The sequence below is a fragment of the Populus alba genome, chromosome 1 (genome assembly GCF_005239225.2).
Source record: "Populus alba chromosome 1, ASM523922v2, whole genome shotgun sequence".
Taxonomy (NCBI): domain Eukaryota; kingdom Viridiplantae; phylum Streptophyta; class Magnoliopsida; order Malpighiales; family Salicaceae; genus Populus; species Populus alba.
In genome coordinates, this window is record NC_133284.1 from 48,790,302 (window position 1) to 48,808,806 (window position 18,505).

At 30.9% G+C, this 18,505-nt stretch overlaps 3 protein-coding genes across 4 annotated transcripts; 1 reads left to right on the forward strand and 2 right to left on the reverse strand.

Annotated features, from left to right (window-relative positions):
* Positions 1 to 4,748: 4,748 nt before the first annotated feature.
* Positions 4,749 to 8,447, forward strand: LOC118040953 (chloroplastic lipocalin). Its single transcript, XM_035048035.2, has 5 exons — positions 4,749 to 4,921; positions 5,445 to 5,568; positions 6,052 to 6,294; positions 6,510 to 6,800; positions 7,944 to 8,447. Exons 1-5 carry the CDS (start codon positions 4,830 to 4,832, stop codon positions 8,220 to 8,222), a joined length of 1,029 nt encoding a protein of 342 aa, XP_034903926.1. The 5' UTR covers positions 4,749 to 4,829; the 3' UTR covers positions 8,223 to 8,447.
* A 1,315-nt stretch (positions 8,448 to 9,762) lies between these two features.
* Positions 9,763 to 11,572, reverse strand: LOC118040950 (protein LHCP TRANSLOCATION DEFECT). The gene is made up of 2 exons (XM_035048029.2): positions 11,197 to 11,572; positions 9,763 to 10,168 (listed from the first exon to the last, which is right to left on the reverse strand). Exons 1-2 carry the CDS (start codon positions 11,455 to 11,457, stop codon positions 9,914 to 9,916), a joined length of 516 nt encoding a protein of 171 aa, XP_034903920.1. The 5' UTR covers positions 11,458 to 11,572; the 3' UTR covers positions 9,763 to 9,913.
* A 2,973-nt stretch (positions 11,573 to 14,545) lies between these two features.
* LOC118040952 (uncharacterized) lies at positions 14,546 to 16,852 on the reverse strand. 2 transcript variants are annotated; one of them, XM_035048034.2, is made up of 2 exons: positions 16,735 to 16,852; positions 14,546 to 15,789 (listed from the first exon to the last, which is right to left on the reverse strand). In XM_035048034.2, exon 2 carries the CDS (start codon positions 15,665 to 15,667, stop codon positions 15,167 to 15,169), a length of 501 nt encoding a protein of 166 aa, XP_034903925.1. In that variant the 5' UTR covers positions 15,668 to 15,789; positions 16,735 to 16,852; the 3' UTR covers positions 14,546 to 15,166. The 2 variants fall into 2 exon arrangements, with proteins under 2 accessions (XP_034903925.1, XP_034903924.1); XM_035048033.2 differs by having other exon boundaries at positions 16,648 to 16,833.
* Positions 16,853 to 18,505: the final 1,653 nt, after the last annotated feature.

The window sequence follows — 18,505 nt, forward strand, 5'->3', positions numbered from 1 at the left end:
AATTTAAACTGTTTGGTGAGGTTCTGGGATATAATTTATATTATTCTCTAAGACACCCCCTTAAGTGAAACTTGCACAGGTCCACTTTATCTTGTGCTTAATGTTTTATCAAATAAATGAAGATGGTGGGATTTGAACTCGTGACCGCTTGGTCATCAAGGCTTTGATATTATATCAAAGAATAATCTCAACCAAAAAACTTAAACTGTTAGATAAGATCATAGAATATGATTTATATTATTCTTTAACACCCGATAGCCACCCTGCAGCCAGTTATGTTAGTGTATGTATTGTTTCGTTCGGGAAAAGGGTCAGCTATGAGTTCTATGATGCATCATTGCACAATTATCCCACAGCCTCCCTTGTTTGCTAATTTCCTCTAACTGTTGTCATTTGGATTTCTTTTTCTTTGTTTATCTTAGTCTCGGATAATGCAATATATTGCCGCTACGCTGATCATCATTCATAATGCTGTATCTGCTTTGTGCTATGCCACGGCTGTGCAGTCAGCTAAAATGCGAGGCGGATGAATTTTTTTAGGCGCAGTTGGAAACGTCGCTATATGTTCATGTGAGCTACATCATTCATTTAGAAACGTCGCTATATGCTGCTTCTAGGTGGATTTATGATTATGGTCCTGCACATTAGGCATTCACAATGACCTACATAAATCTGAGTCTGAGAACTGGAAATCCTTCTAAGATGAAACTCAAGTCTCAGGATTCTGTATGATCCTGGACAATTTAATCATTCAAGGTTGATGTAAGAGATTGTGCAAATAACTGTCCCTTGGGGATTATTGTTTCCTGTTAGGAATAATATAAATCATATATTGTCCCTCAGCTTAGAAATGCTATTGTTTCAACTGCCATTTTTGTTTCATGTGTTTCGGAACAATTTTTTTGTTTTTTCGTGAATATTTTTATGGATGCCTTGTATGTTTAGGGCCATTTTAACTCAGTAATGTCAAAATAGTGTGTTGCAGAGAGTGACAATGATTTTGGAAATGATGATATTGAAGAGATCACACTGCAGGAGAAGGTACTGCTCATATCGAGGAAGATATGAAGCATTTGTTTCCTGGCCCCTCCGTTCACAGTGAGCATGGGAAACAAGTTGAAGATAGCTTTGAATTGGGGGATCATCCAATCATGTAAGAATCTCCTGGCAAGCAACTCCCTCGAAAAGATAGCCTGGTTGCAACGTCAAGTTCGCCCTAATATTATCTTAAATTTTACGTAGAAAGAGATTATTTTGTTTCTTGAAACTAATATTTTGCTATATATCTATACACATACACATCGAGAGAGACTTATATCTTAAAAAAACAGAAGAAAAAACTGAAATCAAGTATCCAATCGCAAGCAAATATTGAGATGCAAGGACTGAATTTAATTATTAGAAAACTACATTGAAAATCTGCTGCAGCCCTCCCACCCCTGTCTTTTAAAGGATCCACCACTGGGTTTGGGCACGCATCCATCTGCGAATTATTCAGTGGAAAAACCACCCTGAGCCCCTGTAATTTTAACTTTTTTTTCTTCTTTTTTGGTTCTGTCAATCCTTTTACTTGAATGTGAGACTTTTTAACCCTTCAAATCATGGAAGCCTGCAAGTTTGATTAATAACGAACAGGTGAGCATTCTGAAAGTATCAGATATACCCTAATTAACCATGATGGTGAGGCTCCATATAATTCCCATGATGAGTCGAGAGAGCCAAGTATATTTCATAATCTCTCATTCATTTGTTGCTTTCTCATTCATTCAGACCTTATTTTCTTTACAGACAAGTGTGTACAGCACGATTGGATAACCTGCGACTGTGAGAGACGGAATCTGCATGCTCATATGATTGAGCTGCAAATTCATATAAATTTGATTTTTGTTGATACCAATTCGAATGGAAAAGTACTTGTGGAATGATTTGCTAACTAGCATTTACTGATTTGGCATTTAGCATGCAATAATGCGAGAGTTCCTGGCATTTTAGCTGTTCATGAATAAATTAAACGGGTTAATTATTTTAGCTTCTACATAGTTAAAATTCGATATTTTAACTAATCAAATGATTTTTCATGAGTGATCAGACAAAATGCAGAAATTAAAAGGGTGTCGAGGAGAATAATACTAAAAACAAATGGAATCTTAGAAAAAAAAAGAGGGCAGCCATGGCGGCCTTATCCGGAATCTGATAAGGTGTATTTGTGACCAATGGTACAATATTCCTCGAAATCAAGGAGTGACTAAATTAACCCAAGTGAAAGCATTAAAGATGACAGTTCATGAGGTATATATATATATAGACGACGACAAGCTTTGTGGCTTTTTGTGGTGCTTAGCATAGCATATATGCTTGCCTCTTAGGATATGGAAAAGGTTATTATGAGATGAGATCCTTGCATTTCATGAATATATATGATTATTATTTTTTGGTTAATTATTAACATATTAATCAGATGGATGGTTATGAAATGAGATTGATAAGTTAATAAACAAATACATATAACATTCAAAAGAATTTATTTATTTCATTTAAATGCATCGTCTTTTTAATTACCAGTAATTATTAAGCATGAGTCGTGTTCATTGATTATTTATATGTGTCAGTGTTTGGACTTTGACAATATAAATTTAATTTCAAGATTATCTAATAATCCAGCAATTTATAGTCAATAGTTTTTATAATTTTATTAATAAATTTATTTTTATACTTTTATACATAAATTACTTCTTGTTGAGATTTTTTTATGATGTAATAATGTATGTCATAACCCAATTTTTAAATAAATAATAAAAACTAAATGGAATAAAAATATATTTGAAAATGGGTTTAAAACTAACATATACAATTAAATTAAAAAAAATAATATTTATTCGATCATTTAATTAATCAAAACATCTCATCTAATAAAAGGATTATATATAGTTTGTCAAGTGACGAAAATCATAGCTATGTTTAAATTATTGTTAGTATTTGTTTTAATAAAAAAAAAATGGCTCTCATATATATATATATATATATAATATTTGAAAGATTGAAAGATAGCTTTGTCATATAAAAATAAAAAAATAAAAAATTAATTGTTAATTGTTATAATAAATCTCACTTTTTAAAAAAAACAAGTAATTAATTTCATGCTTCTAGAAGTTCAAGTTTGTAAGTGGTTATTGCTTCAAAAACAATTTTAAAAAAAGAAGCTTGATTTTACCAAAAACTTGTGTTTATAATAGTTGATCATGGATTAAAAAAAAAATTCTATTGTTATATGTTTTCGATCTATAAATCTTGACAATTCTTGTATGAAGTTATAAAAAATGTTTGGAAATGCAGTTATACCGTGTTTTTAAAAAAATTAAATTTATTTTTGTTAAAAATTTAATTTTTTTTTATGTTTTTATGTGTTGATTTTAAAAATAATTTTTTAAAAATAAAAAAAATAATTTTAATATATTTTAACACAAAAAATATTTTTAAAAAATAATTATAATTATACTTTCAAATATGCTCACAATATAATAAACCCAATAGGATGGGTACAAAACCATCAAACTAAAAAAACGAATAAAAATAATCTTAAAATTAAGTAGCACTTTCAAATTTTGTATACTAAGAGCTTGCTTTCTTACTGTAATAGCGGTCATTTAAAAGATATAAAAGATTATAAGTAATTTTAAAATTATTTAAATAGTATATAATACTAAGTGTTTATCTTATTATAGTAATTTTTTAAAATATTTTTTATTTAAAAATATATTTTTTTAGTTTTAAAATTTATTTTTAACATCAACATCTTAAAACAATTTAAAATCATAAAAAAATTAATTTTAAAAAAAATCAAGTTTTTGCAAAAACATTTTCTAACTGTAAAAACAAGCAGGCCTAAATAAACTAGAAATCAACCAAAAAAATGTAATATAATATTATTTTTTATACTACATATCAAAACAATCTAAAAATATAAAAAAAAAAATTAATTTTTTATTTTTTTTTTAAAAAAAAACATAATTGTAAAAGACTGAAATACCTCTGTTTTGTCTATGAAGCACCCAACAGATGAATTGGACGGTGTCGTTTGAAGGACAGATGAAGCACCTTCTACAAATAATATATTGCCGGTATTGTCGGCAATGAATTGTTTGGAGGGACAAGGGTTAAGAATTTGGGTCATTGAGATTGAGTTATAAGGTCAACCTTGATAAATAATTTTTATTAAAACGATTTTTTTATAAAAAAAAATTAATGTTAATACGGAAAGTTTAATGGTTAATTATATTCAAATGTATTTTATAAAGTTAATATTTAATTTAATTTAATTTAATTTTAATTTGAGATTTTATTTGATATTATAATGTGATGGGGTGCGTTTTATATTTTACTTTAATTATATATTTAATTAATTAAAATATATTATAATTTTATATAAATTTCATAAAAAAAAACTCTTTTTAAAACTCTAGTTAAACAAAATCTATAATATTATATATATATATATAAAAATGTTAAACCCAATTTTAAAAGCCAATATATTGTCATATATATACTTTGTTTTTGCATAATATTTTTAAAAATATTTATCTTTTTATTTATTTTAAATTATTTTTTTATATTTAGATTGTTTTGATATATCAATATTAAAAATTATTTTTTAAAAAAATAAAAAAAAATATTATTTTAATATAATTTTTAATTAAAAAATACTAAAGAAAATGTTACCGGTACTGAATCATTGAAAAACCATGAGTGAACACCGCTAATAGAAATAGAAAGAAAAAACATTTATCACCAGAAGAATCTGTGAAGTACATGCTACAGACAGAGAGAAAGAAATGGTAAATGCTGTAAATGTTTATCATCATCATCGAACACCGCCGATTCTTCCACTTCAATGTCACTCCTCTGCTCCTCCTCATTTCACCAGGTACATGAAGGTCACACACCCTCTTTTCATTTCACTTTCTTTTTAATCTTTCTATGTTGTTTTTTTTTTTTTTTTTTTGAGGTTCTATTCTTGTTGAATTTTGATAAGTATCATAAAATGTATTATATGCCGGCAATGAGGGATGGATTTTTTTTAAAAGAAAATATGCTTGTGGTGAATTCACTTTTAATCCAGTTCAAAATATCATTTTCGATTCTGTGGTGTCTGGTTAAGTTACAACTATGCATGTTTGGTTGCTGAGAAAGCTCGAGAAAATTAATTGAGAAGAATTCGGTTAAGATTGAGAATTTGGTAGTTTGAAATAAAAGATCAGTACCCAAATTGAGATTTAAATTAGAGGTTTGAGTATGTTATTGAATCACGTTTTAGGAGCTTTCGAAAGAAAAACACTGTTACAATCTTTAATTTCTTGGAATTGTGGATTCTTCTGAGTTATGGAAAGTTATATATCAATTGTTTGGCTTTATAAAATGTGATTCCTTATGTAATCGTTCTTCTGTAGGGGAATGCCTGGAAAGCTTTTGTTAAAATGTTCATTTGAGAACACTACCTCAAGTGATGTTGCAGTAAGGCATGTGCTATCTGGATTTGCTGCCTCATTAATATTTCTTTCCCAGACAAATCAGGTTGGCTGATTTATTTTTTCTAGCATTTAGTATCGGATTTTTCAATCATAATTGCAGTCCTAATTTTACAAAATGAAGATCAATAAGCTCGTAGGGATTTACAATGTAACGAACATTTGTAGTTGCATGGAACATAGGCTAGTGATGAAGTGTTAGAAGCTTATAGGTCAACCATTGAGAAAAAAAGAGGTACTAAGAGTATCTCAATTTTCTCCAGCACCTCCATCGTTCAGAGAGCTTCTAAAGAAAAGATGTCGGGGATTCAGTTCTTAGTTATGAGGTTACAATTAAGCTTGCCAAATTGTTTCTTCACAGAAAATTTGGATCCAGCAAGTGGTATTCCGAGGAAGTCGATGGAAGAAGTAGAATTCCATGTGCAGTTTTTGGATTCATAAGATTTTTGCTTAATTTAACTAGAACATATCCCTGCATGATGAGCAGGAGTATTCTGGTTTCTAAGTAATCTCTCATTGTTCTTGTTAGGTTCTTGCAGCAGATGTGTTTCATTCCCACAATATCTGCCAGCTCGCAAGCGCTGCAGAAAATAAAATAACCCCCCTTCCACTTGATGACAGTTCTGGTGGAGGAATGGGAAAACTAATGATGATGAGAGCTATGACAGTTAAAGATTTTGATCCTGTCAGATATTCTGGAAGGTGGTTTGAAGTAGCTTCACTAAAAGGTGGATTTGCTGGGCAAGGTCAAGGAGACTGCCATTGCACGCAGGTAAATTGCAAGGGATATGTCTGACGACATCCGATTATTGTTAAGAATCATCCTTGCACGAATTGTTTTCTGTGAAAATTTTATCAGGCTTGCAAGCACTTGTGGTCAACTCAACACTATCTTGAAAGTCTCATCTTTTTTTAATTTGAGGTTTTCTCAGTCAAATATTCATGGCTTCTAATGCATGATTGCTTATGTAAATTGATAATCTGCAGGGCGTGTATACATTAGATTTGGAAACACCAGCTATCCAGGTAGATACCTTTTGTGTTCATGGTGGCCCAAGTGGTTACATCACAGGTATAAGGGGGAAGGTTCAGTGCTTGTCAGGGGACGATTTAGAGAAGCAAGCTACTGAGCTAGAAAAGCAAGAAATGATTGCAGAGAAGTGTTACCTCCGTTTTCCAACCTTGCCATTTATCCCCAAGGAGCCTTATGATGTGATTGCTACTGACTATGATAACTTTGCTCTTGTTTCGGGAGCAAAAGACAAAAGTTTTATTCAGGTAATCACCCATTTAACAAAGAGCTCTGCACATATTAGATGGAAATTTATGCTCAAGAAAATGCAGTATAGTTTTCAGATAGAAAAAAAAATGGACGTCAAAATCTCTCCTTTCTACCATGCTCATCTGAACTGAACCTCATTAAACAACTATGCTCAAGAAAATGCAACTATCTTTGTCATTGCCATTGCTACAGCTAGAGCACGACCATCGATTACATTATCTGTTGTATTGAAGAACATTAGTTTGTGGACTTGAAGTTAGGGTATCCGTGGCATCATTTATGAAAAGTAACTTTTGACTTGAAGTCATGATTTAAAGTAACTTTCGATTCTTAACTGTGTAACAAACTTTTGATTGAAGTCCAAATTTTGATTATATTTGGTTCAAGTTTTGCAAATTAATTTAAGTTGTTTTTTTGACCTTTCACTCGAGAAAAATTATATCACAAGTTAAAATTTAAAATTTTTTATTGTTTTATCAAAGTTTTGACTCAATTTTATAACAAATTTTGATTTAAGTCAAAATTTAGATTATATTTGGTACGAGTTTTGACTAGAATTAACTTTTGATTTAAATCAAAGCTTATTACAAAGTCAAGTCAAAATTTTGATTTAATAAAAAAAGTTTAAATTTTTAACTATAACTTATATTACATTCTTCTTAAAAAAAGAGTTGGATTTGAGACATTTTTATCAAACATGTTTCTAGATTAAAGATATTTTTTACCCTTTTTTTGTCACTATCTATGAAAAATTAACTTTTGAAGTATATTTGAAAGTCAAAACTCATAATTCGAAAAATATGCCAAACATATTCTAATTTCTTGTCAAATATATACGTATGAATTTTTTTTAATAAAAAGCAACTTAAATTAATTTGTAAATGTCATACCAAAAGAACCTTAGTTTATGAATTTGTAACAGCTAAATATCTCATAGTATTTGAACGAGGAACTATACTTTGACTTGATGGAGTTGTTACTCATATTTTTTGGACTAATTAACAAACTTTTACATGTATTCTTCTACTCTTTAGCTGCCGTTTGAGCTCTGAGATGCAGCAACCGGGCTTGCATCAAGTTATATATATATATATATGATTGATCACTTAAAGCTTTGTGTTTTGGCATCAATGTTACAGATATACTCAAGAACACCTAACCCTGGACCTGCATTCATTGAGAAATACAAGGCTTATTTGGCAAACTTTGGGTATGATCCAAGCAAAATCAAGGACACCCCACAAGATTGTGAAGTCATGTCCAACAGTAAGCTTGCCGCCATGATGTCTATGCCTGGGATGCAAAAGGCACTTACAAATGAATTTCCTGATCTAGAATTAAGGAGCTCTGTCCAATTTAATCCCTTCACAAGCGTGTTTGATACTTTGAAGAAGCTACTGGAGCTTTATTTCAAATAGAAAAATGAAGTTTGTGTACATTATAACCCTGCTTCTGTGCTCCACGTAGAGCAACAGATACATAACTCTTTCCCAATACTGTTAATCTTCTCTACCGTTTGTGAACTCTTCATGGTAATTTCTCAATCAAGATCAACTACAAAGTCAAAACTGTCAAACATGTGCTAAGTTGTTGATGGCTAACTCTATCTCGTTCTCAGATTGAAGTATTTGTTTTCAGTTTTCTTTGCTTTCTCCCCCCCCCCCCTTTTTTAAAAAAAATTTATGATCAGAGCTTTCTTCCCATTTTAGATGGTAGAAGGTGGTATATTTCAAATGTAAAGATAGAGGTCTGAAATATAGTAAAAAAGTGAGTGATGTCTACTTAGTGACTTTAGGTTATATTTTTCGTTTCAGCTTAATCTCAGGAACCGCTGATTCGAGTTTGTCATGTTTTTTATTTTATAACGTTGTTGAATTTTTAGTGTATTTTGCCTCAATCTGTTACGATTCTTTAGCAGGAAAAACTAATGGTGGCTCGTGTGATTTCTTAATGGCTTCTTCTAATGATTATGGAACATCAATTGTTTTCGGTTCTTCCTGTGGTAATTCCTTCAAAATATGGCAATAACATTAGTCTTTGGAGCTAGAACACTAATTGTGTGCCAGTCATAATATTTTTCCAGCTCATAATTTTTTATCATCAACTTGATCAATTGTCACCTCAAACTACTTCCCATCTACGTTTTGCCTCCTTGCCTTTCATTTAACTTTCTCAAATAGCAAGTAATAGCTATACTTGGTATGTAATCTATACATAATCATTGTGTATAAACTTTAAAATTAATAATTTCCTCATAGTTTGTTGAATTACGAGCTTGTAAGTATTAACTTTATCTTCTAAAACACCATGCTAATAACCTTTAGTGTCCTATATGAATTTGCATCTTGCAAATCCTACCTTTAGATAACTTGGAATCTTCTTCAATAGAAAATGCAGTTCCAACTCTCATCTAATTTTTTTCAAATTTCATCAAGAATAAGAATTTCATCGAAAATTGGAATAAATCTACAAATAGATTGTCTATTATTTTGCCTATAGTAAAGACATTATGTCCATACGAGTTTCCGAATAAATTTTGAATTTAACTCGTTCTGATGTAAATCTCTAGGTCTCCTTGTAACAATTTTATTATTATTATTATTATTAACATAGATATCCAAACTAGCTTGCACACATCTTGATTAATTCCACAGGTCTTGAAATTAACAATTATATAAACATTTAGTGGTTTTAAAATTTATTGATTTTGAAATTTATGAGACTCAAACCACTAACCTCTAGAAAGTAAACCTATAATTTAATCAGTAGAGGTACACCCTTAAAATTTCAATGTTGCACTTCTTATTTGAGCCTTTCCTTGACAATTAATCCAACTAATCAAATCTTTGCAATAAGGTTTTTGGCGCTGACTCTCGATCCCTCACAACTTCCTTTGCCTTCACTCTTTCATTGCAAAGTGGGAAAATATTGCTAATATCTCTGTCTATTGAACATGGCTAAAAAATAAAGGGGGATTGGATCTTGTAACTATGATGCCAGCCGTCTAATAAAAAATATCCATGGCTATAAGAAAACTTTTGTTGCAAAATAAAACAGCCAAATCGACATGTTACAGTAACAGTAAAGGAAGGGAGCACATTTATGTAAATCACGCCTTGCGAACAGATAAACCGAGGATGAAATCCTTGGTTTCTTCATTGGCTCTATCAAGTGCAGTTCGTCCATCTGCATCCTTGATATCGTAAGCTGCTCCAGCTCTCAACAGCTCTTCAATCTTCGGCTTGTCGCCTTCTGAAGCAGCCAGCATCAATAAGATGTCCACTGGATGGATGTTTTGACTCAGAAGAGCCTCCATCTTGTCATATGTACCTTCAACGGCAAGCATCCCCATGTAGTTAAAGTACTGCAAATTAGAACAGATTTTTTAGCCAAGACAACATTTTCAGAGTCATAATAGTTACACACGCTGAGTTACTTAAAGCAAAGAGTTGTTAGAACATTGAAAAGAAGAAAAAAGAACGAAACAACCTTATTTTGATAGAAAAAATGGATCCGGTTTGACATGTAACCCGCGGGTTGAGCTAGCAACCCAATTAATGATCCTAGCCCTCTACCAGGTCGGAACCTTGCCGGGTCTTACAACTATGTCAATAACTCCAAGGAAAAAAGAACATGAGAATATTCAGAATTCCCAGATGAAATACAAAGAAAATGATGCAAATGCATTATTATTCAGAATCCTCAAATGAAATAGAAAGAGAGTTACAATAGAGTAACATCAGTATTAACTTCACATACACAAGCCTGACAGTTATCCTTTATAATTAAGCCAATTGAAGCAGTTAGGCAAGCCCGGGCATGAGTGACAATGTTCAAGCTCTTGTACAAGCAGAAATGTTAGGAGATGATCGCTATAATTGGAACTCTGCTGGCACTTAACCTTTGCTTGATCACTAAACCTTAAGGAAACTCAAGTTTTAACTTGTAATTTGATATGATGTTCTCATTTAAGCTGTCTACAACTTCTCTAAGTTTCGTGATTTTTGCTCCCAGAAATGCTGAAGACTCCAAGAGTCTAAGTTTTATTACAAATAAAACCGACAATATTAATAGGTTAGTGTTCCAAATAATTTTAGAAAATCAGAAAAGCGACACTAACAAGCAAGAAACTTGTCATTCCAAACCTACCATCTGGTAAAGGAAGGAGAGAAATTGCCCATAATCTCACAACTACGATCTCAATTATAATCTAGAAACTGTTAAATTTACTACTAGAATGTCATTAAGCCTGAGAGCACAACATGATTAGTCGACACCAGCTCTTTGAAATCGCCATTAACGAACCAGGTAAACTACATACAACATAAATAACAAACAATGCGATGAATTCATAGCAGCTAAAGTGTCAAAAGAGAGAGAAGGAAAGAGGACCTGCTCAACATCATCTCTGTCAAAGTCATCACGGGACTGGCTGCCATAAATGCCAGCACCTTCAGCATCAACACCATTTTTACCAAATTTGAACCAGCACTTTGCTCTTGACCCATTGGAGGGTCCAATTCTAACGGGTCTTAACCAACCAACATTACTTTGAAGACCCAGAAACTGAGAATTGAGTTTAGGCAAAAAAGGTTGAGAACTTTGAGGATTGGAAGCGAGAGTAAGATGGGTTGTACTTAGGATTGAAGCCATAACCAACTAAACTGTGTTTTCTAAGAACTCAAAAAAAGGACCGTGGAACTGATGTTATCAACTTCACTTTCTATCCACACATGTCTTGTCTTGTCTTTTCATTTTCTTTTTCCTCTTTTTTTTTTTTTTCCATCTTTTTTGGCACAAGTGAAGAGGAGGCTAGGACAGAGTGTTTTGCTTACATGGTGGGAATCCAAAAATCAGCCTTTATTTATAGTATGCTGATCAGGTGGCCAACAATCATCCTCATTTTCCTTAACTCCTGGATTCATTTGCTAGATAGCTAGTGGGCTATTTTTATGGGCCATTTACCCAACTCAAAAATTAAATTCATAAATATATAAAAAAAGTTACTAATATTTTATATCACAATATAAAATATATATCAATATTTATACATGAAATAAACTCTATCTCTAATTGATAATTATAAGAAAAGAATTGAATATTAATATAATCTCTATAAAATATGTTATTCTCATATATATATATATATATATATATATATATATCACATAAACACATCACATAAAATTTTAAATAATATAGAGTAAACTTCTTAAATCTCTTAAATTATATAGTTACTTATTGACACTCTATCCATCTATCTTGACATTTAAGACTTTGAAAATGTTTTAAAATAGGTAAAAAAGAAATCTAATAATTATAATAATAAAATTTATCAAACTATTAAGTTAGATTCTTGAATTACACACACAAACGAGATTCTTTGTTATTTTTTAAGATTCATAAAAGTTGTTGCAAAGGGGTACTAAAATAATGTTAGGGAACACAAGCAAACCATGTTCTTAAAAAAATTAATTTTTTTATATAAATTTATATATATATATAAATTGTTTTAATGCGCTGATTTCAAAAATAATTTTTAAAAAATAAAAAAATATATTTTGATGTATTTCGACATGCAAAATACTTTAAAAAACAATCACAACCACACTTTAATTCGTCAAAGATGGTTGTTGTGTGGTTTAAAACCTATTTATTTTTGTATTTTAAAGGTAATTTAAAAAGAAATATTTTTTTTATTTTAAATTAATTTTTTGAGTATTTACATATTGTTTTAAAGTGATGATATTAAAAAAAATAAAAATATATATATTATTTTAAAAAATAACTGATAATACAATATTAAACATGCTATTAAGCTATGTGGTGGTTGCAGCCACTAATCTTGGCCTTGCGCGGTGGTTTGTTGATTTGAAATTGGTAATTTTGGGTGAAGAGAGCTTCTTTTGGAGGAGAGCTCTTAGATAGGCTAGGTTTTTTTTTTTTTTTTTTTTTTTTTCTGGTAAATATTTTTTCTTGTTTCTTTTCTCTAAAAATTTTCGAACTTCTCCCTTGATTTTTTTTTTATCTCCTCTCCTTTTTTGCTATTTTATTCACTCCAAATTTCCTCCTCCCGTTTCATTGTGTACATATTTTTAAAATTTTAAATATTAAAATCTTTTCAAATTTTAAAATTTCTTATTTAAATTTAAGTTTTAAATTCCTTTATTTTGAATTTTAATTTCAAATGTTTTTAATTTTAAAATTTAAAATTTTAAATCCTTTAATAACTCTCCTAATCTTATAAATTTTATTTTGGTCCCTCTTTTCTTCGTCACTTATCTTTTACTTTTTGATCTTTCAAAAATTTTTATTTTTAAAAAATATATTTGAAAATAAAATTAAATTTGAATTATAACAAAATTTTTGTTATTTCTTATATAAAAACTCCTTTAAACAATAAAAGTCATTAATCATGTTGATATTTTTAATTTTATACATTTTATATGTAATTAAATTCAAAAATAATAAAATTACATTAAAATTTAATAAATTATTAAATTGATCCCTTGTTATTTTCTTATAAGCGACCCTGGATTATTTTCGTATATTATCTCTTACTCGTTTAAAGAAAAATATTTATACATTTTGAAAATCTAAAAATATTTTTTAAAAAAACCTTCTCTGTCAAACAACAAATCAGCATTTTTATTTGTGCCTGTATTATTAACATTTAGTTCATGTATATTAAAAAAAAATTACAATGCTAATATAATCACATTAAAATTTAGTGGTTTTGAATAAATTTTTTATTCATGTTTATACCTTATGTATTTTCTTCCATGTGAATGGTGTTATTCATAATATATTCTTACATTTTCATGGACAACAAACAGGAAGATACAGCATTTCATAGGTGAAATGTAGTCATCACTGTATTATTAGTTTTGTGTTTTTCATTTTATTTTGGAAGGGTTTTTAAAAAAAATTTAAAATTTTAAATTTTTTTTTTTTAACTTCAAATTAATATTTTTTTTAAAATGTTTTCAGATCATTTTAATACGTTGATATCAAGAATAATTTTTAAAAAAATTAAAAAATTATATTTTAATATATTTTATAAAAAATACTTTAAAAAACAATCACTGTCATGTAATACCAAACACAAAACTAATAATGCAGTGGTGGTTCCCTTAACTTGTGCTGACAAAGTTTTCTGGGTAGAAAAGTGGGTTTCTATTTGTTCTGCAAAATTAAAGAGGTGTAGTGAATTTAGCCACAAAAACTACTCCAACAGTCAACTTTGATTTGCAGGCATACCAAATTGTAGGTGGTTTCTTTAATGCCATTTACTCTCTCACCGAGCAAGTAAAGAACAAGCAGCTGAGGAAACCAACCGTCACATGTACAATCGGTGATAGATGAGGAACGCCACCGTTATCTTTCCCATGCCCTTCCACGATGAGCAGAACAAGCAACGACTGCCCCATTCCTCAAAAGCACTCAAGTTGATGCACCAAACTACAATCCTTCCTTTACCCTTTCTTCACTTGCCATTCAAGACAAGAAGAAAATAACAACCTTCTACAAATGGAGAAGAAAGAAGTCATCTTTCCCTTTGGATCTCTCACGTAATCATTTTGACAGGGACGAGGGATCTAAGTTGGATTGTTGGGTCTTGGATGCCATGTAATGGCCCTGTTATCAGCTGTTATCAGATAATTTAGTGCTGTTGCCAATCATAATCTCAGGTCATAGCCAAAAACATGGAGAGATCAACATGTGAAAGAGGGTCAATAAAAAAAAAAAGTACAGTGGTTAGCAAATTAAATGTTTTAACTGCAAGCACATGAATACAATGACAATGTCACCATCTGATCTATAAAATGTAATGCTGTTCGCTTCAGATAAAGAAGAATTCAAGTGATAACACCGAGTATAAGAGCAATCACTAGATGGCACGGTCTCAAAGCAATTTGCCCACCAAGACAGAGACCATCAACCAACTCTCTTCATCTGCAAGCCTCCTTCAACTGAACAAACACATCATGCATAAATCCAGCATCATTCCCACAAGAGTCTCCGAAGACATGGCTGCACAAAACCCGGTACAAATAGGCACTAGAGGCACCGTTGGGTCCCTGGTAATGCAAGAAATCAAGTACTTCAGCCAGCTTGAAATAAGCTGCCGAGAAAGCTCAAAGAAGCCCCAGCCTCATGTTACTTCCCTGGCTTCAACTAGTAATCAATCCAAAACCACTCTTGGATCTGTAATAACAACCCCGAAAAAGAAAATGAAAGGAGGCAGCAGGCGTCTACCGAGAATTTGTTCTATGGTGGAAGTGTCTGATAGCAGTCGGCCGAATGGGATTTCAAGATTCAGTTATAGAAACCTGAAATCTGATGTCAAGAAGTTGCAAGCTTAGTCAATGCTCTCAGATAGCTTTGAGAAACCGAGCTTCTTCAGTTTATTTGTTATAGGGTTAGCCCATGCTCTATCTGGGTTACCACATTTTATGTCCACAATTTCCACAATATGAGTTGCTTTCTTGTCAGATTTCTCCCTACTAGGAGTTCTATCCAAAGTAATATTATCAGAGCCAAGCATTGGCATTCGATGGGTGCTTTTATTGAAGCTTTTCACTTTCCGAGTAGTTTCAGGGCTTCTACGACCAATGCCGCTGCGACAGCCACTGCTGCTTGCTTCATCTAATGATTTTCTTGCTTGTAGTTTTCTAGGAGTAGTAGCACTACAGGGCACCGAAACAGGAATAGTTCTAGGCTTACCTTGACCAGATGCTGATGCTTGTGGGGATGGTTTTATTGATTCCATCTCCCTTGTCATCAGATCACCAATGGTTCCAGTGGTACCCACCCTGATAGATCCTCCACCCCCTTTGATAGCTTCTAGTTTCTGAACCATGTTTCTATATCCGTTCAATCAGAAGTATGAGTTCGATCTTCTAGTATTATAGTTATTAACCTTCAGAGCTTCTTGAGATAATTTCAGCCAAATAAGTTCAATAGCCTGTTCGCAATGGACACCTGCATGTACATGGTACTTCTTAGTAGAAATCTGCATATATGGTTTTGAGTCTATGCAACAAGAGCAGAGCTAAACACACACACACACACACACAAAACAGCAAAATTTCAAATAAACTAGCTGGGACATTTAGATGCAGAATACTTTACAGGATACCCCAAATTGAAAATGAAGAGTTTTTTTTTTAAAAAATCAAAACATGTAAAAAACAAAGGATTAAGAACAGATCAGTGAACATCTTCCCTGAAGAGTTGCAAGGAAGAAAGGGAAAGGGTTTATTTGGATCCTAAGGAAACGATAGGTATAATCTAGCAACTGATTCCAAGCAAACATTCATCAAACATGAGCTAGGTAAAGAAATGAGAAAACATCAGCAACTTGTGACAATAGTAATAAGCTCATAAGAGTTCGTATTAACATCAATTAGGTTCCAGAAATTGCAGGGTTCAAAACATGGTCAACAATAGATCTTGAATCCACATTTGTATATAAAATGCAGAAAGCAAAATGAACCCCAAAATGATACCCTAAGTTCCAGATACCCTACGACCATTGGAATCAGAGCTATCAATTTCAATGAGAAAACATCAGATAGATAGATTTATCCAGATTTCAGAAACCTTTAATATCATTTAAGTTAACCTAAAAGATATCAGGGAGTCATCAATCGTACTAAGAACATCAGATATACACCAACAGCAGCAACTACCAGTAATTATTGGACATAAAAGAAGGCCATAAATTCCTTGTTTTTATAACATCAAATATATAAACAAAAGAACCCCAACAACCTTTAATCAAACCACGAACAATCAAATGCAATGTCATAAAAGAAGGAGATAAAAAGATGATCATACCCTAGATCAAAAGCAAGCCAGAGACACTAATTTTTTTTTTTTAGCCAAGCCAAATTCGAAGATGACAACAAAAATCAAGAATCTGACCTCAACCGAGAAAATGAAACAAAACCCAGAAATGAGAACTTTTTTTTGTGTGAAACTGAGATCTTTTCACTTAAAAGTGTTTGCTTATACCACGTGTGATGTTGTCGCATTCAAAGAACATAATATCTAAAGTCTTAACTTTTGTTATGAAATTTGACTTCCTGAGGTGGTGTTTCTTGTCTTTTTCTGCGTTTTGTCGAGGACTGCTCGAAAAGCACGGTAACCAATCATGTCGCAGTGAATTCTGACTCTTGCGGTGAACACCAAACAGTAATAGTTGTGACCGTTGGGGTAGTTTACCAATCGCTAGCTAACAAAATTTTGTTTGTGTTTTGGAGTGTACCGGATTCTGAAAAAAATTTAAAAATATTTTAAATTATTTTATATATTAATATATATAAAAAAAAAAACCTTCACTTTGTCGTGAACTGAAGCAAAAAGAATTTCATATACTAAATAAACTATCAATTTTCATGTCACAAAATAGTATAATTCTTTTTGCTGAATAAAAATGGTATGATTAGTTTGTTACTATTTATATAATGACATTTTATCCATTTATCATTAAAGTAATTTCGTCCGCTTTCATTAGCAAACTCCTAAAAAAGAATTTTACGTGATGTTGAGCATCAAATCAAAATTTATAAGGAAAAAGAGAGAGATTGCATCTGAAATAGTTAGGGTGAGCAAAAAAAAAAAAACTAAAAAATTAATTAAATCAAGAAAATAAAAAAATATTAAAAAATCAAATCGTAAAAAAAACTAATTAAAATTTTTTTAAAAACCGACTAGTTTAGTTCGATTTCGATTTTTTTAGTCTGGAACCGAAAAAACTGAGCTAAACCCAAACAAACAAAAACAGCAAAATCTCGAGCTAAACAGAAAAAACCGAGTCAAACCGGTTTGAACAAGTTTTTGTTCAAAAAAACTAAATCGAACCGAAATTGATCGGTTTGAGCTTGTTTCAGTTCGATTTAAGGTTTTTTTTTTTAAAAAAATTAATTTAATTATTTTTTTAGATAAAACCAAACCAAAAAAAAATATCACCCTAGCCTAAAATATCAACAATAAGCATATACATATACATGCATCATGAATAGTCCTTGAATCCTCGTGCAGTGCTAGGCCCATTGGGCATTTGCCAAACTAGATGCTGCCCAAAATAGAAGCCCACCCTGGAAGTCCAACACAGCGAAAAAAAAGGTAGAGCTATCCTGGGTAGAAGTGGATGTCAGAATGAAATTTAAAGAGCTTTGTTTTAAAGTAATTTTTATTTAAAAATATATTTTTATTATTATTTTTTAAAATTTATTTTTAATATTAATATATTAAAATAATTTAAAAATATAAAAGAATATTAATGTAAATAAAAAAATATTAATATTTTTAAAAAACGATAGAAGCCACTATTTTTGTATATTGGTTTTTGGTGCAGGAGGTGCGAAGGGAACCCTACCTTTTCTATTTATTGGTGACAAAAGAGGGATAGCACTTGAAAGATAGGTTTTGGTGATAAGGAGTTTCGCTAAAAAAATTATGTAGTAAGTTTAAATCTTAAAATTAATGTTTATAATAATTTATTTACTTATTTATTAAATTGATTAAATTGATATATTTTTTAAAATTGACAAAGGAGGTATTTAATATAAAGCATTAATAAAGGAGGTATTTTTAGCAAACCGTGTATCTAAAAAATTAAAAAGAATTTTATTAAAATTTTATTTTTTATATATTTGGATAGTTTTGATACACTGATCTTAAAAATAATTTT